Here is a 26,732-nt window from a genome sequence, read left to right on the forward strand (position 1 = left end):
GGCTGCCCATCAAGAATGGTTGCTCCAAATTTACTCAATTATAACCCCAATGGATTTCAAGCCTAATCATAGTCGTACAACATGGAAACAGACCATTTGGTCCAACTCGTTCATGCCAACCAAGATCCCCAATCCCAGTTAGTCCTATTTGTCTGTGTTTTTCCCTATAGCTAAACCTTTCCTAGTGTTATATTTGTCCAAATGCCAATTAAATGTTATTAATGTACCTGTCGCAACTACTTCCGCTAACAGATCATTTAATATATGTGTGAAATGTTGAGAACCACACTGTTCCGAAGAGAGTAATAGTTGAGTTCCATGGCTGAGGGGAGACAGATGACCTTTATATCATCTGTCTGCTGCAATTGTTGTTAATTATTCCCTCTGTTACCTTGATGGTTTTCTGTCAAAAGCTACACTGCCGTGTTACACCTTGACATTAATAAACATCATCTTATGATCAACGCTAATATCAACAAAGTTTGTTGGAAGAAACTGCAGATGCTGATTTACACCGAAGATAGACACAAAATGCTGGAGTAACTCAGCGGGTCAGACAACATCTCTGGAGAAGGACATTTAGTGACATTTTGGGTCGAGACCCTTCTTCAGACTGGAGTTCAACTGGAGTCTGAAGAAAGGCCTTGACCCGAAACATCACCTATTCCGTTTCTCCAGAGATGCTGCCTGACCCGCTGAGTTACTCCGGCATTTTGTGTCCATCGTCAACAAAGTTTGCCTGATTTTATATTAATACTGATTTACAACAAATAAAATTTCACACAATGGTATGGAATATATATAATTTTTTTTAAAAGACCTTCAATGGCAACAACGCTTTCTCTTTCCTTGTATTAAAAAACGTGGAATTTCAAATAAGAAAATTAATAAACTCGAGTCATTACATTCTCTCACCTTTGATCCACAAAGACAAACTTCCCATCTATCGCGTGCCGGGAAACGTACTCTGTTGATTTGACTGTGATATCACTGCTGACTGGCTGCGGGGTGATGTGAGGGTGTAGACGGCCAATGGCCACAAGGCAGCTCAGGTTGCAGCCCTCGTTGTCAGCTTCGTTGTCTTCATCCAATCCCATCTTTGTGGGGGGCCAACTCTTCAAGTAGCCACTGCTGTGGATGGTGCAGAAGCTTTTGCGGTCGGCTGCAAGGCACAAGGGCGGATGGTTCAGCCGGAGTCGTGTTTTCAAAACACCAGAGTGAGCTGGCGTGTGAAGTGTACATTCACAGAGGCACAGTAACAGGCCCTTCGGCCCCACGTCCATTACGAACAAGTTGACATTTGGGGCTCGTTCCATTTACCTACATTTGGCCCATAATCCTCTGAACCTTTCCTATCCATATATCTGCCCAAATGTCTTTTGAAAATTATAACTGCATCGCTTCTGTTGCTTCTTCTGGCAGCTCATTTCAGATACAGGCTACTTACCAAGTGAAAACATTGCCTGAGGTCTGTCTTAAATCGTTCCCCTCACTCCTTAAGCCCATCTCCTCAAAGCCTATGCCCTCTAGTTTTAGACTCTTCTGCACTGGGGAAAAAGGCTGCGAGCATTCACTTTATCCATGCCCTTCATGATGTTGTATACTTCAATAAGGTTACCCCTAATTTGCACCAGAACTGAGTATGTGCCCTGGAATTCTTACCCTAAATCTCTAGCTACAGACATAAGCAAAGAAGTAGGCCCTTCAGTTTAAGTCTTTGCTGACCATCACCTATCCATTCACAAAAATGCTGGAGAAACTCAGCAGGTGCAGCAGCATCTATGGAGTGAAGGAAATAGGCAACGTTTCGGGCCGAAACGTTGCCTATTTCCTTCGCTCCATAGATGCTGCTGCACCCGCTGAGTTTCTCCAGCATTTTTGTGTACCTTCGATTTTCCAGCATCTGCAGTTCCTTCTTAAACACCTATCCATTCACCCTAATCTTACATTAATCCCTTTATTTTCTTGGTCAGAGTTGGGCCTGAGCTGAATCTACAAACAATGTTACCTTTCTTCTTGGAGCAGTTTGAAGAGAAGTCCTTGTCCTCCACCTTGACTGATGGTTTGTTGCACTTCATCCGGCAGAAGAAGGAGCGCCTTGCTCCTGAACACAGTCGGGTGGGTCCAGGAGTTATGTCAGTCTTCACCGGCAAGCCAGCTGATCATGACAAACACGGCAGGAAAAACAAAACAAATGCAAAATAAATGCAACTTTAACTATTTAGGATGGAAAACATGACACAATAATCCACCGGTACCTGATAACTTCATGAAGACAATGCACTTTACATGCAAATAAAATCAAAAGTGAGCAAGATATTGAGGGAAAATCAAAAGACCATCCTGGTCGTAATCTGGAAATAAATAAAATGCTTCAAACTCTCAATGTCCAAAGACTAAATTTCTAAATATATAAATTTGTAAGAGGCAGACAATAGGATAGACAGTCAGAACCTTTTCCCCAGGTGGAAATGTCAAAGACTAGCGGGCATAGCTTTAAGGTAAGAGGGACAAAGTTTAAAGATGTATAGAGCAAGTTATATTTTTAAACATATATTTCACACATGCATGGGCGGAACTCCTGGGGGCGGGGCACGAGGGGGACACGTCCCCCCATGATTTGAGAGGTGGGGGACAATCCCTCCTATGTTTTGTAATCCAGACTTTATCAGACACTTTCTAAGGGCTGAATCGGACCGTTCGCGGGGCCTTTCAGTGCCCGGCGCAGCTTAAAATCAAATAGCTGCATCAAGGCGATCGAGGATCCCGATGTTGAAGCCCACGCCGGCCGATGAAACACCCCGTGAACGGGCCGATTCAAGCCCCACGATTCAGGGCGGACGAAGCTGCTGGTGCTGGAGTTTGGAGTCGGTCACCAACCAGGTCAGCTTCTGATGTTACCATCCACAGGGCCCACAGCCGAAGCCTTGCGCGCGCGTGTGTGTGTGCGCGCATGTAAGCGTGCGGCCGTTAATAAATTGTGTCCCCCCCCATGTTTTGATTGCGATTTCCGTGCCTGCACACATGGACATCTGGAAAGTGTTATCATGGGTGATGGTGGAGACAGATACGATATTTGAGAGGTATTTGGAAAGGCACATGGATGTACAGGAAAGATATGGATCACGTGCAGACAGTCAGGCAGTACGTGTGAAAATAGAAGCAGTGAACGGTTCAGGTCCAGGACCCTTCTAACAACCAGGGAGGATAGAAAACGGGTTTCAGTGACAGAGAAGATGGAGGAGGGGATGGGTATAACAAAATATTTCTGATATGAACGAGATCAATTGAATAAATGTGCCGTTAATGAAACTGCGTGCATTTTTGTTTATATTAAGGGTCGCAATAGTTGAGACCAAATAAAGTGCAACTTGCAAAGACTGCTTTCATCAACTTTGTCGTCTATCTTACTGTTCACCAATTCTCTGGACGAAGAGTAGGGTCTTACTTTTGGCATCTATTAGCCTTTCCCTTGGCGCACTGTCGAACGAGGAGAGCTGCTCTTTCACTTTGGCGATGTCCTTTGGATGAAGGTAATCAAACAAGCTCTGACCAATCAGATCAGTCTGCAAAATAATAAGAGCAAAAATGATCACATGAAGAAATTTGTGGTCTAGAATTTAATTTTTATCTCAAAGAACAGCCAAAGTGCTTCAGAATTGGTTAACAGTCTTTAGGTTCAATCCAATCTACTGAATAATTTTTATACCCAGGGTGCTCCAAAAAACAATACCTTAATAGTCTTTAGACTTTAGAGACACCGTGTGAAGATAGGTTCTTCGACCCACCGAGTCTGCACCGTCCAGCGATCATTGCTTACACTAACACTATCCTACACACTAGGGACAATTTACAATTTACAGAAAACAATTAAACTACAACCTTGCATGTCTTTGGAGTGTGGATGGAAACCGGAGCACCCAGAGAAAATCCACGTGATCCCAGGGAGAACGTACAAACTCCGTAAAAACAGCACCCGTAGTCAGGATTGAACCCGGGTCTCTGGTGCTGCGAGGCAGCAACTCCACCGCTGTGCAGCCCCGAAAATGCCCCTTATAGCAATGCTCACTGAAGGGTAAATGATGGCCAAGATGTTGGAGTGTCTTCGAAGTTGCATTATGAGAACTTGTAGAATCGATTAATGGGAACTAAATTACAGTTAATGGGAACTAAATTAAATTACAGATAGTACAGGCTTCCCTTGGTACCAGACTGCACTCCTTCAGCATTGCGCAGGACTATCAGACCAGCTTTATTGCTCAAATCTAGGGACTTAACCTTCTGATTCGAGGCTGTTAGAGCCATAGCTGCCACCCGCAGCATACTGCAAACATTAAAAGATGAGACCCATTGAGTTATAGGAGAGGTTGAATGGGGGGGGGGGTTCTTCGGAGCACAAGAGGCTGAAGGATGATCTGATTGAGGCATACAAGATTGTGAGGGGCATGGATAAAGTGAATGCTCACAGACTTTTACCTAGGATAGAGGATTCTAAAACTAGAGTGCATAGTCTTAAGTTGACAGGGGAAAGATTTAAGCGGGACCTCAGGGGCAACTTTTTTCACTCAGAGGGTAGTCTGCATCTGGCATGAGTTGTCAGAGGTGGCTATAGAAGCAGATACAGTTGCGAATTTCAAACGATATTTGGATAGACATTGGGATGTGTTTAGAAAGCCCTGGGCTAAATGCAGGCAAATAGGACTTGGTTGGAATGAACAAGGTGAGAGGAGAGACCCATTTCCATGCTGTACAGTTCCATGATTCTACATGATCCTTTACCTGACTGTAATTGAGGATTTTGAAGACTGATTCAGACACAAAAAGTATCTTTCCTCTGTCGCACCCCACAACAAAAAGAAATCCATCAGCTGCCTGCAGGAAAAGCAAATAGATTGGTGAGTAATCACCTTCCAGATCAACAAACCAATTGTCCCACCAATACCCAAAGCCAGTTACTTCAAAGCAGACCAGCAATTAACACCAAAGCCCCTTTAATTAATCTAGTTAGATATTCAACAAGGTTGGAATAGCTATGTTGGAGGTGTTAATTCGGACGAAAACAAAGATCATGAGTTTCCAGCATCAAAGGTAGCCTTGGTCCATCCAGACTATGCTGCTAATTCCACGAGTTAAGGGTCTGTCCCACTTTCACGACCTAATTCACGACCTCGGCCGAGTTTGCCCTTGACTCATATTCGCAGCATGGTCGTCACGAGGTCTTAGGAAGTCGTAGCAGGTCGTGATGCTAGTCAGAGGTACTTGTGGCATCAAGTATGTCGGGGCGTTTTTTCAACATGATGAAAAATGTCCACGAGTAAAAAAGGTCGTGAATTAGGTCGTGATAGTGGGACAGACCCTTTAATACCTCTCCACCATTCTGGTATTGCCATGTTATTGCTGCACATACTGAGATACAATGAAAAAGTGTTTCTCATGCTATCTAGGTGAATCATCCATACATGATTACAATCAAACCATCTACAAGTACAGCAGCTAGAGCAAAAAGAGAAAGGAAGCAAAGTGTGGAATATAATGTTATAGCTACGGAGAAAGTGCAGATTAAAAGTGCAAGGGGCACAATTATGTGGATTGAGAGATTGTGAATAAATACATCCCTAGTTCAGTCCGGTGACAACGCCTCAGGAAGAAAACCACAAAGACATTTCCTCAGACTGTGTATAGGAAGGAACACTGGTTTAAAAAGGGTCTCGACCTGAACGTCACCCATTCCTTCTCTCCAGAGATGCTGCCTGTCCCGCTGAGTTACTCCTGCATTTTATGTCTACATTCCCTAGATTACAAGGTCCGTTCAAGAGGATGATAACCAAGATCCACCCACACCTCTGTCATTCTCTCCTTTCCCTTCTCCCATCAGGCAGAGGACTCAAGCTTGAAAGCATGTAACACCAGATTCAAGGGCATTATATTTCACGCTATGATCACATTCTTGAACGGATCTCTCATCTGCCGAGGAAGAATTCCAAATCTTCCAATCTAACTCGCAGAGGCCCTTGAAGTTTTTTTCTGTACATTCTCTGTTCATGCAACACTATATTCTGCACTCTGTTTTCACTTTTGCTGATGTACTGGTGCATTGTACAATTAGTTTGGATTGCACACAAAACAAAGTGTTTCATCGGCGATGTGGTAACATGCGGTAATTAATAAACCACAACTAATAACCTGCTGCCTGGAGTGTTAAAAGAAGAATTTTCAAGGAGTGTCACAGTCAGAAAGCAGCTGCATCTTGGGAGATTATGAACAAAAAAAAAAAAATCACAGTACTATTTTAAAAATATACACACCCTGAGAATAAGATGTTTCAGCTCATCATCTGACAGAAAGGCAGGTTTGTAGTTAGCTTCTGTGTAAGCATTGGTAGGTCCTATAATACAGAAATCAGAAATCAACAAAAAAAATTGTAGTCGAGACTCAATAAATATGCAATATAATATCCCATTATTAACAATCAAAATATTTTACTTTACAATAAATGCAACAAGTACAGGTTGTTCTGGGTCTCTGGCATTGTGAGGCAGCCGTTCTACCAGCGACCCAGGTTCAATCCTGACCTCGGGTGCTGTCAACGTGGAGCTTGCACATTCCAAATGTGACCAAGTGTTTTCTCCAGGCGCTCTGATTTTCTACCACATCCCAAAGATGTGTAGGTTAATTGGCCTTAGTAAATTGTCCCAAAGTGTGTAGGGAGTGGATGAGCAAGTGGAATAGGATAGAATAATAGTATGAACAGATGATCGATCAATCAATAATCAACCAATACTAACATTTTTGGATTCTATGAGGACCAGGATGCACAAATAATGTAGATCTTGATTTATTATTGTCTATGAAATTAACACTTTTTGAACTTCAGAATATATACACAAAAAGGAACAAGGTGCCCTGTGGTTTGGAAGGTTGGTGGTCACCGATTCCATTTCTATATATCTTCTACAACATATTCACCTCGGAGTGTCTTCATGTGCTGCACGGCCATCCGAAGCACAGTAAGCTTATCCAGTTTCCTGGATATGGCATTGCATGTTGGAACCATCGACGCTAACTCATCAATGAAGCTGTTCATCTTATCCCGCCGCCGCTTTTCAATCTGGCTGTGGGCCTCTCTGAAGGAAAAAAAATAATCAATTAACAGGATGCAAAACTGCTCATGGATTTAGCTCAATGAAAGGTCACATTGTTGAATGAGATACATTGGTTTCTTGTTATTCGTTACCTAACAGTTAATTTCCTCAGCATGGACATTGCTGGCTAAATGTGCAATCATCACCTCTCCAGCAAAGGTGGTGATGGGTGCCTACACAATGAACTGCAATCGCATGCTAAAGGACATTACCCTGTAAAATTCTTCAGGGCATTAAGGGCCATTATGAGTGGTCTATATTTGGTGATTGGAAGAATCGCTTTTTCTTAGGAGAGGGGTCAAGAGCTAGCGGACAGAGATTTGGTATCAGGCTTCTGGATGGTCGTTCCATAAGCTAGGGTACTTTCCAATTCATCCATACCCCATAGCGGTCATTGGACTTTGTCTCTGGTACTAGTGCACTACAATGCTGAGGACCATATTCTGCGTATAACTGTATATCTATCCCTTTGCTCTATCTATTATATTTGAGTTTGGCTAGAGTGTATTTAGGTATCGACTTAAATGATTTGATTGGATAGTATGCAAAACAAAGCTTTTTACTGTACCTTGGTACATGTGACAAAAAAAACCTAAACCTTGGTAAAAAAACTATAGGCAGAGCTGGAAAATGGGATGGGTTGAATAGGTCCTTTAGGAGGTAGTGACCATAATATGGCTGACAAGGGGTGTCAAGGACAGTATAAAAATAAAAGTGCAACGTAGCAAAGATGAGCGGGAAGCAAGAGGATTAGGTAATATTTAAAGAGCAACTGAAGATAACTAAAAAGGCAATGCAGGGAGAAAAGATGAGGTACGAAGGTAAGCCAGCCAATAATATAAAGGACGATAGTAAAAGCTTCTTTAGGTATGTGAAAAATAAGAAAATTAGTTAAGACCAAAGTTGGACCCTTGAAGACTGAAAAAGGTGAATTTATTATGGGGAACAAGGAAATTGCAGAGGAGTTGAACAGGTACTTTGGATCCGTCTTCACTAAGGAGGACACGATCTTCCTGATGTACTAGTGGCCAGAGGATCTGGGGTGATGGAGGAACTGAAGGAAATCCACATTAAGCAGGAAATGGTGTTGGGTAGACTGATGGGACTAAAGGCTGATAAATCCCTAGGCCCTGATGGTCTGCATCCCAGGGTACTTAAGGAAGTGGCTCTAGAAATCGTGGATGCATTGGTGATCATTTTCCAATATTCTATAGCTTCAGTGGATTGGAGGGTAGCAAATGTTATCCCACTATTTAAGAAAGGCGGGAGAGAGAAAACAGGGAATTATAGTCCATTAGCCTGACATCGGTGGTGGGGAAGATGCTGGAGTCAATCATAAAAGATGAATAGCGGCACATTTGGATAGCAGTAACAGGATCGGTCCGAGTCAGCATGGATTTACGAAGGGAAAACATGCTGGACTAAGCTTCTGGAATTTTTTGAGGATGTAACTAGGGAAATGGATAAGGGAGAGCAAGTGGATAAAGCATTTGATAAGGTCCCACATAGGAAATTAGTGGGCAAAATTAGGGCACATGGTATTGGGGGTAGAGTGCTGACATGGATAGAAAATTGGTTGGCAGACAGGAAACAAAGAGTAGGGATTAACGGGTCCCTTTCAGAATGGCAGGCAGTGACTAGTGGGGTACCACAAGGCTCGGTGCTGGGTCCGCAGCTAGTTACAATATACATCAATGATTTAGAGGAAGGGATTCAAAGTAACATTAGCAAATTTGCAGATGCCACAAAGCTGGGTGGCAGTGTGAACTGTGAGGAGGATGCTAAGAGGATGCAGGGTAACTTGGACAGGTCGGGTGAGTGGGCAGATGCAGTTTAATGTGGATAAATGTGAGGTTATGCACTTTGGTAGCAAAAACAGGAAGGCAGATTATTATCTAAATGGTGTCAAGTTGGGAAAAGGGGAAGTATAACGGGATCTGGGGGTCCTTGTTCATCAGTCAATGAAAGTAAGCATGCAGGTACAGCAGGCAGTGAAGAAAGCAAATGGCATGTTGGCCATCATAACAAGAGGAGTTGAGAATAGGAGCAAAGAGGTCCTTCTGCAGTTGTACTAGTGAGACCACACCTGGAATATTGTGTGCAGTTTTGGTCCCCTAATTTGAGGAAGGACATTATTGCTATTGATGGAGTGCAGCGTAGGTTTACAAGGTTAATTCCCAGGATGGCGGGACTGTCATATGCTGAGAGAATGGAGCGGCTGGGCTTGTATACTCTGGAATTTAGAAGGAGGAGAGGAGATCTTATTGAAACATTAAAGATTATTAAGGGTTTGATAGAGGCAGGAAACATGTTCCCGATGTTGGGGGAATCCAGAACCAAGGGCCACAGTTTAAGAATAAGGGGTAAACCATTTAGAACCGAGATGAGGAAACAGGGGGCAGTGGAGGTCGGTTCTCTGGATATTTTCAAGAGAGAGCTAGATAGGGCTCTTAAAGATAACGGACTCAGGGGATATGGGAAGAAGGCAGGAACGGGGTACTGATTGGGGATGATCAGTCATGATCACATTGAATGGTGGTGCTGGCTCGAAGGGCCGAATGGCCTACTCCTGCACCTATTGTCTATAACCCAATACAGACATAACACACTAAATCGCTTCCTTTGGTGCTTTTTGATTATAGAACCTCGGATCCATGAAAAGGGTTAATTTAAAATTATTCCAATGCAAACCACGAGACTTTCAATATTACCATCCTCACAATCTTTGCAGCTGAAGGAATTACAGTTAAGATCACAGGCTTTAGGGATAGAGGCACTAGTGGAGGGTCTACCTGGCATGTTTTACTCTCCCGTGTTGGTCTGTGCATTCCATCCTAGATAAGGAAGGAAACAAATGTTGTAAAACCATTTCATTCGTTGAGTGCAATACGAACAAAAGCCATGGAGATGCAACAATCATGAAATTGGATTATTTAAACTGCAAAATAAAATGTATATTGCACAAAGATAGCTCTAATTCAACTTAAATATTTATATTTACAGCACTTAAAGGCAATTGAAATAAAGCTCTAAAAACAGGCTTGTTTATTTGACAAGCTAGTGATGTTTCGAGATACAGCGTGAAAACAGGCCCTTTGGCCCACGAGTCCGCACTGAGAAAAGATCACCTATAGATTAGTTTATTATTGCCTATGAAAGTAACACTTTTTGAACTCCAGGATGTCTACACAAAAAGGAACGAGGTGCCCTGTGGGTTTGGAAGGTTGGTGGTCACCGATTCCATTTCTATATATCTTCTACAACATATTCACCTCGGAGTGTGCTGGACTATATTTTCCCAGTTTCGTGTTCCACACACTAGGAGCAATTTACAGAAGCCAATTAGCCTACAACTTGCACATCGTTGGGATATGGGAGGAAATCGGAGCACCTGGAGAAAATCTATCTTCATCTCCAAAGAGACATTTAGATAGATACATGAACAGGCATGGAATAGAGATATACAGACTGTAAGCAAGTGGCATCATTTAGATTGGCATCGAGGTCGGCACAGATATCGTGGGCCGCAGGGCCTTTCCCTGTGCTGTACTATTCTGTGTTCATATCAGTCCAGAAAATAAATGTCATAAATTAAAATATAAGGTATTTGATTTTACCTGCTATGCTGGTCTTCTTTGTCTGTGTCCATACTGTCCCTGAAAACAAAAATAAAAACAATTTCTAGGCTTTTCTTTGTTTGAGACGGCAAATAATAAATTCTGGAACAATTTAGACATCTAATGAAATCTGCTCCATCTCCTGTTGGGGGTTCTAACCTCAGGAGCCACCTAACCTTGAACTCTATCTAAAATCATAATCCTCCACTATATGTCCCAGAGAACAATTAGCTGTCTACGAGTCAAAAGGCTGTGGATTTGAGGCCCACATCCGATAGGTGAGAAGAAGACATTAATCAGACACTCCAGTGTACTCTGCACTATTAGAGCTATGACACTATGATAAGACATGGAACAGATTCCCAACTTGCACTCTCACATGCATGCACACAATCCTATGATACTAAAGGACAAAGCTTTTATCCTCGCTTCCAGTCCCCCATTCCCCCCACTACAATCAATCTGAAGGGTCCCAACCCGAAACATCATCTATTTGTTTTCTCCAGAGAGGCTGCTTGGCACAATGAGTTACTCCAGCGCTTTGTGTCTATCTTAAGAGTTACAATATCCCAGGTTAAGGACTCACACTGATCAATCCGATTATCACCCTTTCGTCGCTTGGCCACGAAATGCTGATAACGCCTCAAAACTGCTAAAGAATAATTGGAACATCACATTGTAAAAAGGGGTTGTGCTCAAGCGAGCTTTTGCAATTTAGATGGACATATGTTTAATCCATTAATAATCATCCAAATGGATGCACAAGTGGAGTAGCAAGGTGAAGCATCCTCCAGAAGGCAATGAGTAACCAGCGAAAGACTAATGAATGCAAGCTCGAAGCAGGAGATATGGGGAGAACCAGTGTAAAGGCATTTATTGCAATAGATTGCAAGTAGAAGGGCGAGAGTAAGTAAAATGGGTCAGTACACTTCAACTAAACCTCAACTAAATGAATGCCTTGTGAGATTTAAAAAAACTTGGTGACGCCATTTCCACAACCAAATTTAAACTGACAACTAGTTCTTTGCATAGAGTCAGGCCCTTCGGCCCAACTTACCTACAGCGGCCAACAATGTCCCTGCTACACTAGTCGCACCTATCTGCGCTTGGTCCACATCGTAGCAAACCTGTCTTATCCATGTACCTGTCTAACTGTTTCTTAAACGATGGGATAGTCCCAGCCTCAACGACCTCCTCTGGCAGCTTGTTTCATACACCCACCAGGATACCCCTCGGATTCCTATTAAATCTTTTGCCCTTCACCTTGACCTTATGTCCTCTGGTCCTCGATTCCCCAACCCTGGGCAAGAGACTCTGTTCATCGACCCAATCCAGGCACGTGCCGTGAATAATTGTTCAGGGTAGGCAGTCAGTCGGCTTTTAAAAAATCTTAAACCGCGCATGCGCAGATCGTTCTCTTCTCCATAAGCTGTCAGTCGACTTTTGTAAAGTAATTTGTCTTCAAAAGCCATATTTGAAGCCATTAAGTACCATATTTCCTGGCAATGAAGATGCACCTGTGTCGAAGATGCACCCCCATTTTGAGCTGCTTAATTTTGAAAGAAAACTGGCGGGATATAGAATTTCTCACGCTCAAAAAAAAAAGAAAGTAACAATTCAATTTGCCCAAGGCTTCCAAATCTCCTCCATTCTGAATTACTGAATGGGTGGGGGGTGACGGCAGGTGGAGAGATGGTGGGAAAAACGGGAGCACGCCGGGACAAGTTGAATCAGTTGTGATCTTATTGAATGACAATACTAGTTCAAGGGGCCAATTGGGGGGAGAGATCCTTTCACAGCATGTGGGGAGTCTGGCCCAGTTCAGTGCGGGCAGGAGCATTGAGAAGCAGGGGGTCGGAGATCATGCCAGCAACTCACTCAGTGAAGGGAGGAGATGCGGATCTGTACCGTACGCCAGAGGTGTACGGGCCAGAGGTGAGCGGGCCGGCAGAAGGCACTGAGGTCCCGGCAGCCACTCGCAGCCACCCGAGCTACTTCCCTCCCTGGCCACAATGCGGTGGCTCTGCGCCCGGAGCGCCGTGGCAGCAGTGGATGAGTGAGTTGCTGGCATGATCCCAGACCCCCTCCTTCACAACGCTCCTGCCCATGCTGACCCAGGCCAGACTCCCCACACGCTTTGAAAGGATCTCCTCCCCCCCAACGGCCTTTTACAGCCGCTTCCCACTTCATAGCTGCTTCCCATCAGCTGCCAGCAATGAGGGATAGACTTGGCTATACCTCAGTACAGCAACATCGTTCTTGATGTTGCTGTACTGAGGGATATCCAAGTTTATCTTTCTTGGCTAACAACCTAACCTTCGGCCTCCTAGACGCAGGTAAATTTTCGCGCCTTATTTTTGGGCAAAAAATAGCGTCTTTATTGCCGGGAAATACGGTGTTTAAAACCATATAGCTCAAATAAATTTACTTACCACATTATTTGTACACGAACTCCATTCTTCTCTCTTTGTTTCTGAAGATACTCTTAAGATAATGACAATCCATGTTTGGAAAATCTACCAAGAAACTTGCGCTGCACGTGTGTAGTAGGCTGCTGCACAGCACATGCACACAGTCCATGGTGCAAAGGCAGAATTTCAGCTGCCTTCAGCTCCCCTTGTCAATGAAGGCTTGAAGCAGCGTCGACGGCACGTGAGCTGCACATACTTTCGCGTATTACATGTACAGCGGATGTAAGGCACAGGAGAATTATGCCTACCCAAGAGATCGATCTCTTAGGTAGGCATAATTCTCCCGTGCCTTTACTATTTATATTTAATAATTACCATTTTATAATTTTAGTCAGGATAGCCACTGCCTACCTAGCCTACCCTAACGGCACGTGCCTGACCCAATCGATTCCTCTCAAGGTTTTGTACAATGTTTTCAATGTTAACAAGGGATGGGCAATAAATGCCTGTCATAGCAGTAACACCCATATTCCCAGAATACTACAAAAGTTTCCAAACGGATGGTTCTTGACTACTCCCTGGAACACAAATATTATTATCCTTTGAAGTGTTTAATTGTTTGTGTTCAGAATCAATTCCTCGATAAAGCCTGGGGACAAAAAACTCGTTTCACCAGTGTAATGGGACTTCTATTCTGGATGTCACTTACTAGAACATTTGAACCTCCCTCAAACATTTCCAAACCCCAAACACATTTCAGGAAGCCAACTCGAGAGATTTAATACTTACTCAAATGAGAAGCCATCAAGCCTGTGAGGGAGAGGGGAGGGGGTGGGGGAAAGAAGATGACAAAGACGATTCAGTCACAGACATAGTTAGATCGTAAATGTTTATGCTCTATCACAATTGTAGATTCACAAACACTATTTACGCAACTAAACTGTTTCATCCAGCCTCATTCTTTTCAAGACAATAGATCTTGACCAACTTCGATTAATGTTATCCTTCATGCTGTAGAATGCTGTGGGCTCTAGTTCCACTCCAAAGGCGAGCCGTAATCCATGCTGATATTCCCGTGCCGAGTGATATTGCCCAGTTGGAGAGGACACTTCATGAGAGAGATTAACTAAAAGAGCTGTCTGTCCTGAGGTATTAGTTTGAAAAAACACTCAAGTTCTAATGCATATTTACCCTTCAAACCACATGAAAAAATGTTACCTAGTGATTGGATTCTTGCTTGTGGAATTTGCCTGTGGGTAAATCTGCTGTGTTGCAACCTTGACCACATTTGAAAATTACTTCTCTGAAGGATTCGGGATACTTTAAAATGTGCTATAGAAATGCAGGTTTTCTTTACCCGAATAGAGACTTCATTTTATTGCATCATTTTCATAAGAAAATTTCTCGGAATATGTTTCCGTCTCATAATGTCTGCAAGTTGGATTATGAATTCTGACCATTCCATCAGAAATCAATCTTTTATTTTTGTATGCATGTGCATACACATTCTGTTGTTGGAGAGAACAAATGTTTATACAGTATCCAGCGCATCCTGAGGCTAAGTGGAAGTCAATTCCAGATCACACCATCGCCTATGTAGATGTAAACAATTCTCCTCTTCACTTCCTCCAATATTTTTTTTTGCTATCCTTGGTGTGCGCAGAATAACTATAGCATCCATGTCTCTACTGTCAGAGGTTGGGGTAAATAAGCAGAGGAATAAACTTAAGGTACCTGGTAGTAGCATTAGAAACACTGTTCTAGAGTTCAGAATTCAGCGCACAAGGCACTGGAGATGGAAACCCAGTGTAGCATTGAAAATATACCCAGATTAGAACGTATTTCAATTTTTAGTTGATTGATTAATTGAAAGATACAGCATGGAAACAGCGCTCGACACTCCAGGTCCACATCGACCATCGATCACCCACATTAGTTCTATGTTATTCCACTTTTGCATCCACTCCCAGAGCAATTTACAGCAGCCAATTAACCTACAAACCCATACATCTTCAGGATGTGGGAAGAAACTGGAGCGCCTGGACAAAACCCACACGACCACTGAGAGAACGTGCAAACTCCACACAGACAGCACTTGAGGTGCCACTGTGCCACTGTGCTGCCCAAATCTATGGTATTTTTTATTATGTGTCATTTTTTAAAATTATCTATGTGTTATTACATTTATGACTCAGATAAGCTGCAGCAAATACAAATTTCATGATTCCATAGGTGGTACATATGATAAACACCCTTGATGCTTGGTATTCCTCAACCTATATGGTCAGACTAAGCTTGAGAGCTGGGAAGTAAGACTGAGCTGGATTGTTTCTTTACACTTGGCACAGCCTCAATCTACAGTATGCTGAAAAATAAAAGCTTTCTACTGTCTCTTACATACAAAACCCTGATTTCTCATCACTGTTCGCAATTACAATTCAGGAAATAATTGACCCTCTCTCATTTTAAGCTTGATTTACGAGTGCATCAAAACCTTTTTATATTAAATGCAAGATCAATGCAAGGCAAACAGAAGACAAAGAGAGATAGGAAGGAGGAAATAAGCAAAGTTTTAGACCCAACTGAGTCTCAACCCAATTTAGATATAGAACTCCATTAAATAGTTTTATATTGTACTATCTCTTTAAATAGTTTTAGAAATGATTTAGGATTCCGAATTATCAATTTTGTGCTATAGAACTCTTGACAATCATATCAAATGAGTGAAAGCACCAAAATGACTTGGGTGGAAAGAAATGCAATGGCTACTCTCCATTCTTTATTGCAGTGTAATGTCATGTCCAGAGAGACCAGTTTAAAACAACATGACTACACGTTTCACTAAACAAGGATGTAGTTAGTTCACGGGGCAGGAAAACCCTGTCATTGAAAAAACAGAGTCAAATTAGTCATTGTGATTTTGGTAAAGACAAAGGAAAATAAGAGTATAATGGAGGAGGGGATAGGTTATGAAGACATTTTTATCTTCACAGGTAGATGGTGTAATCAGGAATTCTGAAACATCCCAAATGTGGAAGCAGGTTTTACAGTAAATTTCAAATGGGAATTCATTTAAAAAAAAAAAATTTGCAAAACTCAGAAGAAGTGGGAACTCACTAGACATCTATCAGAGAACTAGGTAGGAAGGGGCAGGCACAGTGGCCCAAACTTGACCTGCTCAGATTTTGGAGTTGGGGGAGAAGGACAGGGAAATGTTAAACAAAATGAAAACCATCTAGAGACACAAAAGACTGCAGATGCTAGAATCTTGAGCAGAACACAAAGTGCTGGATTCAGTAGGACTGAGGAGGGAATGGACACATTCAGCACAGGAGCAAGATTTATTGGCAGTTTGATATTGCCAAGAGTGAGTCAGCAATTTGACCTAGATTCACATGCTTATTGCTAATTGAGAATCCTGGTGAATTCTCAGCCTTCAGCGCTAGGTTTGCAGAACAGGTCCTGAAACTCTTCATTACAATGATAGCAAGATGGATAATTAAAAATATTTTCTTTTGACTTATTCCTGGCAGTGTGCTTCGCTCAAGGCTTACAGTTAATTAGTTCTACCAAGTTATTTCCTGACCTACTTCAGAAAATAATTTAAGAATCAACCACTGCCATATTGGAGAGGTGAGAGATTTCCATTCTTAAAAGATAATGGTGATTCAGAGGGTCCCTCAAAAGACTTTTAGATGTTCAGGGCACCAAGGGATGTGGGAATAGTGCAGAAGAGGAGATGAGGTGAAAGTCAGACATGTTCTCACTGACTGGAAGAACAGATAGGAGAAGTTAAATGGCCGACCCCCAATGTTTCCACATTGGCAAAAATCCAGTTGTTTCACGGAGAGCATTACTGCTATATTGTCCAAAACACAAAGTGCTGGAGGATCTCAGTGGGTCAGGCAGCTTCTGTGGATTTCCTCCACAGAATATAGAATGTAGAAACAAAGAACTGCAGATGCTGGGTTACAACAACAAAAAGGCACAAAGTGCTGGCCCACTGAGTTACTCCTACACTTTGTCTTTTTTTTTCTCTCAAGATGTTGCTTGAACAGCTGAGTTCCGCCAGCACTTTGTTCAAGATTCCACAAGCTGCAGTTTAGTTTAGTTTAGAGATTCAGCATGGACACAGGCCCTTTGGCCCGATGAGTCCATGCTGACCATCGATCGCCCATTCATATAAGTTCTATGTTGTATAGCCCTAGGGGCTAAACACAAAGAATCCTACTATGCATATCTAAGCAGAGAAACAACGGAGCTAAAAAAACCTGCAGATACTGGAAATCTGAAACAAAACAGACAAAGCTGGAAGTACTCAGTAGGTACACAAAATTGCTGGGGGAACTCAGCGGGTGCAGCAGCATCTATGGAGCGAAGGAACTTCGCTCCATAGATGCTGCTGCACCCGCTGAGTTCCCCCAGCAATTTTGTGTACCTTCGATATTCCAGCATCTGCAGTTCCCTTTTGAACACAGTACTCAGTAGGTCATTTGTAGGAATGAAATAGTCAATGTTTCAGATCAAGGACATTTCTTTACGATGTTAAACTGAGAAAACAATGATGTTAAGGGATAGAAAAAATAGAGTATAGACCAAAGCGGTTGAGGTAACAAGTACTTTACAAATCTGCAGTGTAAAAAAAAGATGAAGTTACTAGATATTGTTAAATTCAGTATAACATTTTAAGGGTTGCTACATTCCCAGATGGATGTTGAGAAGCTGCTCCTCAAGCTTAAGACTGGACATATTTAAAGAAACACAGGCCAAAAACAAGGAGTTCACAATGGAAACAGAAGAACTATAAGGAAGACTAAAGACGAAACTCAGGGTTGCCGTTCCAGACAGAATGGAGATGTTCCAAAACATTGCTGTTCTGAAACAAAGATCCTTAACGTGAAACATCAACCGTTTCTCTCCCCTCAGATGTTAAATGCCTCCAGCATTTGATTTTTGCTTGGGAAAGATATCAGTATCCGGGTTTTAAAGTAATTGCACCTTTACTTTTAGGTAGGCATAGATAGGGTAGAGTAGACAGTCAGAACCTTTCCCTCAGGATGTAAATGTCAATGACTAGACGGCACAGGTTTAAGGTGAGGGGGGCAAAGTTTAAAAAGAGATGTGCGGGGAGCCTGCAACTAGGGTTGCCAACTTTCTCACTCCCAAATAAGGGACAAAAGGTCAAAATACGGGACAATTTCCTGACGGCAATTCGTTGACCAACTCGGCCGTGGCTGGGTGAATGATGAGTTGGCCTGGGTGCTAGACTGCACACAAAGCCCAGCTAGCGGGCCAGCTGAGGAGTTTTGGCCCAGGTGCTGGTTTTTGCGCGCAATGTGTGCGTAAAGTCCAGCATCCCATCCAACTTATGAACCGATGATCGGCCATGAGAAGGTGGGGTGGTGGTGTCGGCGGTAGGCGAAGGTCGGTGTTGGTGCCAACCGACGGGGCCATGGGCGAGTCACTGCTGCTGCACTCCATGGGCTGCACTATGTAGGGATGAATGAGGCGGAGCTGAACGCAGCGCTCCAACCCGACAGTCAATAGACAATAGACAATAGGTGGAGGATGCCATTCGGCCCTTCTAGCCATTCAATGTGATCATGGTTGATCACCCCCAATCAATACCCCGTTCCTACCCTCTCCCCATATCCCCCGACTCCGCTATCTTTAAGAGCCCTATCTAGCTCTCTCTTGAAATTAGCCAGAGAACCGGCCTCCACCACACCACACCACAGAGGCAAAGAATTCCACAGACTCACAACTCTCTGTGTGAAAAAGTGTTTCCTCATCTCCGTTCTAAATGGCTTACCCCTTATTCTTAAACAGTGGCCCCTGGTTCTGGACTCCCCCAACATCAGGAACATGTTTCCTGCCTCTAGTGTGTCCAAACCCTTAATAATCTTATATGTTTCAATAAGATGCCCTCTCAACCTTCTAAACTTCAGTATACAAGCCCAACCGCTCCATTCTCTCAGCATATGACAGTCCCGCCATCCCGGGAATTAACCTTGTGAACCTACGCTGCACTCCCTCAATGCAATAATGTCCTTCCTCAAATTAGGGGACCAAAACTACATACAATACTCCAGGTGTGGTCTCACTAAGGCCCGAAACAACTGCAGAGGGACCTCTTTGCTCCTATACTCAACTCCTCTTGTTATGAAGGCCAACATGCCACTCGCTTTCTTCACTGCCTGCTGTACCTGCATGCTTACTTTCATTACATTACATTGCTTACTTTAATTGACTAATGAACAGGACCCCCAGATCCCGTTGTACTTCCTCTTTACCCAACTTGACAACATTTAGATAATAATCTGCCTTTCTGTTTTTGCTACCAAAGTGGATAACCTCACATTTATCCACATTAAACTGCATCTGCCATGCATCTGCCCACTCACCCAACCTGTCCAAGTCACCTTGTATTCTCATAGCATCCTCCTCACAGTTCACACTGCCACCCAGCTTTGTGTCATCTGCAAATTTGCTATTGTTACTTTGAATCCCTTCATCTAAATCATTGATGTATATTGTAAATAGCTGCGGTCCCAGCACCGAGCCTTGCGGTACCCCACTAGTCACTGCCTGCCATTCTGAAAGAGACCCGTTAATCCCTACTCTTTGTTTCCTGTCTGCCAACCAATTTTCTATCCATGTCAGCACTCTACCCCCAATAGCATGTGCCCTAATTGTGCCCACTAATCTCCTATGTGGGACCTTATCAAATGCTTTCTGAAAGTCCAGGTACACTACATCCACTGGCTCTCCCTTGTCCATTTTCCTAGTTACATCCTCAAAAAATTCCAAAAGATTAGTCAAGCATGATTTCCCCTTCGTAAATCCATGCTGACTCGGACCGATCCTGTTACTGCTATCCAAATGTGCCGCTATTTCATCTTTTATGATTGACTCCAGCATCTTCCCCATCACCAATGTCAGGCTCACTGGTCTATAATTCCCTGTTTTCTCTCTCTCGCCTTTCTTAAAAAGTGGGATAACATTAGCTTCCCTCCAATCCACAGGAACTGATCCTGAATCTACAGAACATTGGAAAATTATCACCAATGCGTCCACAATTTCTCGAGCTACTTCCTTAAGTACCCTGGGATGCAGACCTTCAGGCCCTGGGGATTTATCAGCCTTCAGTCCCATCAGTCTATCCAACACCATTTCCTGCCTAATGTGGATTTCCTTCAGTTCCTCTGTCACCCCAGATCCTTTGGCCACTAGTACATCAGGAAGATTGTTTGTGTCCTCCTTAGTGAAGGCGGATCCAAAGTACCTGTTCAACTCATCTGCCATTTCCTTGGTCCCCATAACAAATTCACCTTTTTCATTCTTCAAGGGTCCAACTTTGGTCTTATCTATTTTTGGTCTTAACTAATATTTTTATTTTTCACATACCTAAAGAAGCTTTTACTATCGTCCTTTATATTCTTGGCTAACTTACCTTCGTACCTCATCTTTTCTCTCTGTATTGCCTTTTTAGTTATCTTCTGTTGCTCTTTAAACATTACCCAATCCTCTTGCTTCCCACTCATCTTTGCTACGTTGTACAGCTTCTCTTTTATTTTTATACTGTCCCTGATGCCCCTTGTCAGTCATGGTTGCCCCTTACTCCCCTTAGAATCTTTCTTCCTCTTTGGAATGAATTGATCCTGCACCTACTTATTCCCAGAAATATCTGCCATTGTTGTTCCACTGTCATCCCTGCTAGGGTATCTTTCCAGTCAACTTTGGCCAGCTCCTCCCTCATGGCTCCATAGTCCCCTTTATTCAACTGTAACACGGACACCTCCAATTTACCCATCTCCCTCTCCAATTGTAGATTAAACCTGACCATATTATGGTCACTACCTCCTAATAGCTCCTTACCCTCAAGTTTCTTTATCAAATCCGATTCATTACATAACACTAAATCCAGAATTGCCTTCTCCCTGATAGGCTCCAATACAAGTCCCCTCGTCCCGAGTAGCAGCAGTCTAATGTGGGACATGGGCGGTCCCGTGTGGGACAAACCAATTTAGCCCAATATACGGGATGTCCTGGCTAATACGGGACAGTTGGCAACCCTACCTGCACCCGCTGTCAGGGTTAATGGCGGAGGCAGATATGATAGCGACGTTTAACAAGCTTTAAGATAGGCATGTGTAGAGAATGGAGGGATATGGATCAAATGCAGGCAGGGGAGATTAGTTAACATGGCTTCACCTTCAGCATGGACATTGTGGGTTAAAGGCCATTTATCTCTACCGTAAGGTATATGTACTTTGATCATTTCCATTTATTATTCACAATATTAAAAATGGGATAGGATGTTTGACCAGTATTTAGGACGAGAGCAGATTTACAGAGAAAGTGAAATACTGCAGCAGGACTGCTTTCTGTGTGGAATCTGCAAAATGTTGTTGCCAAATGGTTAATATTGAACATTTCAAACCTAAAGCTTATATAATAAAAAGTTGATAAAAAGCAGCAATGTTGACAACGTACTCTAGCTGGTTACAATTGAATTACAACTATTTCTCTGCTCTATATTTTTTTCATATTCAGCTTAAATGGCAGGTTTTACCTTGGTTAAATGCATGCTGACCTCACACTAATTTAGCTGTTCCCTAAATGAATGCATCACTGTGGAGTAGACCTTAAACTATTCTTCCACAATGCAAATAAAGGCAAAACTCAAAAAAAATTGAAAGAATAATTTTATTTCCAAAGCCCCTTTCATGACCTCAAAGCATTTCACACAAAAAGGCATGTTCTGAAGTGTGGTTATTATTGTAATTGATTGATGCAAAGCTAGCTCCACTGAGATTAAAAATAAATACTATCTTGTCCACTATGTTCACATTGGTTTCCAGGTAAACCTCCTGCTTTCTTCCAAGATCTTTTATGATATATTATATTCATCTAAGAGACTGGAAGACAGGATTTAAGGACAGGGTTTATGCTTGATCCTCCTCGTGAGGGCTTGTATAAATTGAGCTCTCACAGTCTTTTTCCCAGCGTAGAGGATTCCAAGACTAGGGGGCATTGGCTTGAGGTGAGAGGGCAAAGATTTAAGAAGGACCTCAGGGGCAATCTCTTCATTCAGAGGGTAGTCTGTTTCTGGAAAGGGTTGCCATAGGAAGCTAAAGAAGTGGTTACAACTATGACTTTTAGAAGACATTCAGCCTGACATATGGATATGAAGAGTTTAGAGTGATATAGGCCATGTGGATCTTGCCCAGAAAGCTAACTTGGTCGGCATGGACAAGGTGGGCCGTAAGACCTGTTTCGATGTAATGCAGCTCTACAAGAGCTGTAGAAGAGTCATACAGCTCTATGACGAAAGTCCCAGGATCCTGCAAAAATCATGCAACACCCTGCTTTTGTGCTTGCATCATTTGGGTGGGATTTGTATTCACTCATCATGATTAAAGCAAACCCACAAGATCTTGATACCATTGGCAGAGATTCCACCCCATCCCTTCACGCCTGCCTATCCTTCATGAAGTAATTAACAAAGGTGGCTAAAAAAGCAGATGGTCATGTTTACTTGAGAAAAAAAATAGATCAAGAGAGAAGTTCATCCCAAATTTTTCTGGATAGGGAAATAGAGCTATAGGATTGTACAGCATGCCGATCAAGTTGACATATTGGCTAGTCCCATTTGTCTGCATTTTGCCCATAGCCCTCCTCATATAGCAACCAAAAAGACAAAGCGCTCTTTAAACTTACTGATAATCTGTGGAACTTCCTTTCCTTTTCCTGTTGAAGTCCATCCCTCCTGTGCCCAAGGAGCATGATATCAATCCTGTTGGATCGGTCGAGATAAAATCATTTATTGTTGAGGATATGTCCATATTTTGGTCTGCCATTGGATAATCTGAAACATTTCCAAGTATAATTAATGTTTAATTAATCTGATCACATTTATGTATTGATTTCTACCCCAACCTCTACCAATAGACTGCACACAAACACACTCCTGATACCCAACCTCGCTTACAACAATCAAGCAGGTTCCATCTGTTCCATCTCCTGCAAAGGTGAATGATGAAAATCGGTTCAGCACAAACTCATAGTCCAAAGCCATCTCCAGGCAATACCTAACTGCAGAAACAAGGGACTGCGGATGCTGATTTACACAAAAGGGCACAAAGCTCTGGAGTAACTCGGTGCGTCAGGCAGCATACAGAGAAGCTGCCTAACTTGCTGAAATGTGGTGCGAAATGTGCATTTCCGACAATGCTTCAGAGAAGATGTAAAACGAACAGGTGAATTGATCATGGGGAACAAGGATATGACGGACCAATTGAATAACTACTTTGGTTCCGTCTTCACTAAGGAAGACATAAATAATCTGCCGGAAATAGCAGGGGACCGCGGGTCAAAGGAGATGGAGGAACTGAGTGAAATCCAGGTTAGTCGGGAAGTGGTGTTGGGTAAATTGAATGGAATAAAGGCCGATAAATCCCCAGGGCCAGATAGGCTGCATCCCAGAGTACTTAAGGAAGTAGTTCCAGAAATAGTGGATGCATTAGTGATAATTTTTCAAAACTCTTTAGATTCTGGAGTAGTTCCTGAGGATTGGAGGGTAGCTAATGTAACCCCACTTTTTAAAAAGGGAGGGAGAGAGAAAACGGGGAATTACAGACCAGTTAGTCTAACATCGGTAGTGGGGAAACTGCTAGAGTCAGTTATTAAAGATGGGATAGCAGCACATTTGGAAAGTGGTGAAATCATTGGACAAAGTCAGCATGGATTTACGAAAGGTAAATCATGTCTGACGAATCTTATAGAATTTTTCGAGGATGTAACTAGTAGAGTGGATAGGGGAGAACCAGTGGATGTGTTGTTTCTGGACTTTCAGAAGGCTTTCGACAAGGTCCCACATAAGAGATTAGTATACAAACTTAAAGCACACGGTATTGGGGGTTCAGTATTGATGTGGATAGAGAACTGTCTGGCAAACGGGTCCTTTGGAGTAAACGGGTCCTTTTCAGAATGGCAGGCAGTGACTAGTGGGGTACCGCAAGGCTCAGTGCTGGGACCCCAGCTATTTACAATATATATTAATGATTTGGACGAGGGAATTGAATGCAACATCTCCAAGTTTGCGGATGACACTAAGCTGGGGGGGCAGTGTTAGCTGTGAGGAGGATGCTAGGAGGCTGCAAGGTGACTTGGATAGGCTGGGTGAGTGGGCAAATGTATGGCAGATGCAGTATAATGTGGATAAATGTGAGGTTATCCACTTTGGTGGCAAAAACAGGAAAGCAGACTATTATCTAAATGGTGGCCGATTAGGAAAAGGGGAGATGCAACGAGACCTGGGTGTCATGGTACACCAGTAATTGAAAGTAGGCATGCAGGTGCAGCAGGCAGTGAAGAAAGCGAATGGTATGTTCGCATTCATAGCAAAAGGATTTGAGTATAGGAGCAGGGAGGTTCTACTGCAGTTGTACAGGGTCTTGGTGAGACCACACCTGGAGTATTGCGTACAGTTTTGGTCTCCAAATCTAAGGAAGGACATTATTGCCATAGAGCGAGTGCAGAGAAGGTTCACCAGACTGATTCCTGGGATGTCAGGACTTTCATATGAAGAAAGACTGGATAGACTCGGCTTATACTCGCTAGAATTTAGGAGATTGAGGGGGGATCTTATAGAAACTTACAAAATTCTTAAGGGGTTGGACAGGCTAGATGCAGGAAGATTGTTCCCGATGTTGGGGAAGTCCAGGACAAGGGGTCACAGCTTAAGGATAAGGGGGAAATCCTTTAAGACCGAGATGAGAAAAATATTTTTCACACAGAGAGTGGTGAATCTCTGGAACTCTCTGCCACAGAGGGTAGTTGAGGCCAGTTCATTGGCTATATTTAAGAGGGAGTTAGATGTGACCCTTGTGGCTAAAGGGATCAGGGGGTATGGAGAGAAGGCAGGTACGGGATACTGAGTTGGATGAACAGCCATGATCATATTGAATGGCGGTGCAGGCTCGAAGGGCCGAATGGCCTACTCCTGCACCTATTATCTATGTATCTAAAAGCACACACAAACAAAAACCCAGACAAACTATGGAACAATGGGCTGAATGGTTAGCTCGGCACTGGTTAAATAGTATGATTCTAGTTAGGTATCATCTTTGGAGGAAGTGGACAGACATTGCTTCAGGTTGACTGAAGACTGAAGGAGGGGCCCGACCCACAAAATTGTCTTTCCTTTGCCTCCAAAGACCTATTAAGTTTCTCCAGCATCTTGTATTTTACTCAAGATTCCAGCACCTGCAGTTTCTTGTTGCTCCATGATTCTGGTGTTCAGCTAGTTTACAGAAAATAAAATTCCAATTAATCAGCATGAAGCTATTATCATCGTTTCTTCCCTTCCTTCTCTGCCCGCCTTAGAGGGTGGAATGACACATTTGCTTTCCTATAGCATCTTACACAAGCTCAGCATCTCTCAAAGTATTCTGAAGCCAATGAAACCATTTCATGAAAAAAAAATGTTTTTGTTGAAATGTGGCTGCAAATGTATACTCAGCGAGGTCTAGCAAAGGTGTTTGATTTCTAACAGCAAGGTTTGTTTACTTCTTCAGTTTATTTGTATTTAATCAAGGCAAGTGATACAGGCAATACATTAAACAGTGACATCTGCATTACCACAGATGTTGGAACTACAGATGCTGGAATCTTGCATTGGAAGTGCAAGTGAATTGCTGCTTCACTTTGAAGGTGCATTTGGGCTCCTAGATATGGGACAAGGGTTGCATTTGCTGCAGTTGCATAGCAAGCTGCTGCAAGACAACATTCTGTTTGTTTTCACTGCCCCTCCTCTTCAATATAAAACATGCCAGTTTTCTAACTTTACACTGTATGGATTTAAAAAAAGAATTGCCCCAAAACATCAACCTCATTTCTCTCTCTCTACAGATGCAGCCTGACCGGTTGAGGATTTCCAATCTTTTCTATTTTTTATTAAAGGAAGCCAGGTTTCTTTCCAAAAGAGCATCCATGAAATAGCTCTTCCACTTTCAACAACGATATGATAGGGTTTCAGTGATTTTTTACAACAGAACTTGTATTCCCAAACTACCATGCTTGGACATCAGGACTATTTGCGTACACCAATGGATTACTGGTCTAGTGACAATAAACCTCAAGACCAATCTATATGTGATTGAAGGACAAAACCTTCTTATAGCACCAAGCAACCATAGGCGACAATCCTAGTCTGAAGAAGGGCCCAGACCCGAAATGTCACCCATCCATATTTTCCAGAGATGTCTTCTGAAGGGTCTCAACCAAAAACATTCCTTTTCTCTAGAGATCCTGCTTACTCCAGCTTTTTGTGCCTAGCTTCGGTGAAACTAGCTTTTGCAGTTCCTTCCTACACATGTTGTCTGACCATGCTACTCCAGTAATTGTTGTCTTTTATCAGTGATGATTTGCATTTCCTCAAGGCAGCATGAGCACATCCTTGAATCATTTCCTCTGTCCACCTGGAATTACTTCCCATGACTTGCAAAGCTTAGAAGAAATCGATTTAAAGGTGGTGTTGGGCATGCAAATGACTTGGT

The 26,732-nt window shown here is 42.8% G+C and overlaps 1 protein-coding gene across 2 annotated transcripts in view; it reads right to left on the reverse strand.

The window, feature by feature from the left end:
• arntl (aryl hydrocarbon receptor nuclear translocator like) overlaps positions 1–26,732 on the reverse strand; it is a 56,251-nt gene that overhangs the window by 19,079 nt on the left and 10,440 nt on the right. For both annotated transcript variants that reach the window (XM_033038828.1, XM_033038827.1), the window contains exons 2-11: positions 22,894–23,041; positions 13,960–13,980; positions 10,760–10,798; positions 9,935–9,976; positions 6,967–7,124; positions 6,306–6,385; positions 4,780–4,872; positions 3,449–3,566; positions 2,009–2,158; positions 916–1,162 (exon numbers count right to left, since the gene is read on the reverse strand). In XM_033038828.1, coding sequence (XP_032894719.1) covers positions 916–1,162; positions 2,009–2,158; positions 3,449–3,566; positions 4,780–4,872; positions 6,306–6,385; positions 6,967–7,124; positions 9,935–9,976; positions 10,760–10,798; positions 13,960–13,980; positions 22,894–23,033 — 1,088 coding nt within the window. In that variant the 5' untranslated portion in view covers positions 23,034–23,041. The remainder of the gene's footprint in view (positions 1–915; positions 1,163–2,008; positions 2,159–3,448; positions 3,567–4,779; positions 4,873–6,305; positions 6,386–6,966; positions 7,125–9,934; positions 9,977–10,759; positions 10,799–13,959; positions 13,981–22,893; positions 23,042–26,732) is intronic.

Source organism: Amblyraja radiata, chromosome 20 (genome assembly GCF_010909765.2).
Source record: "Amblyraja radiata isolate CabotCenter1 chromosome 20, sAmbRad1.1.pri, whole genome shotgun sequence".
Classification (NCBI taxonomy): domain Eukaryota; kingdom Metazoa; phylum Chordata; class Chondrichthyes; order Rajiformes; family Rajidae; genus Amblyraja; species Amblyraja radiata.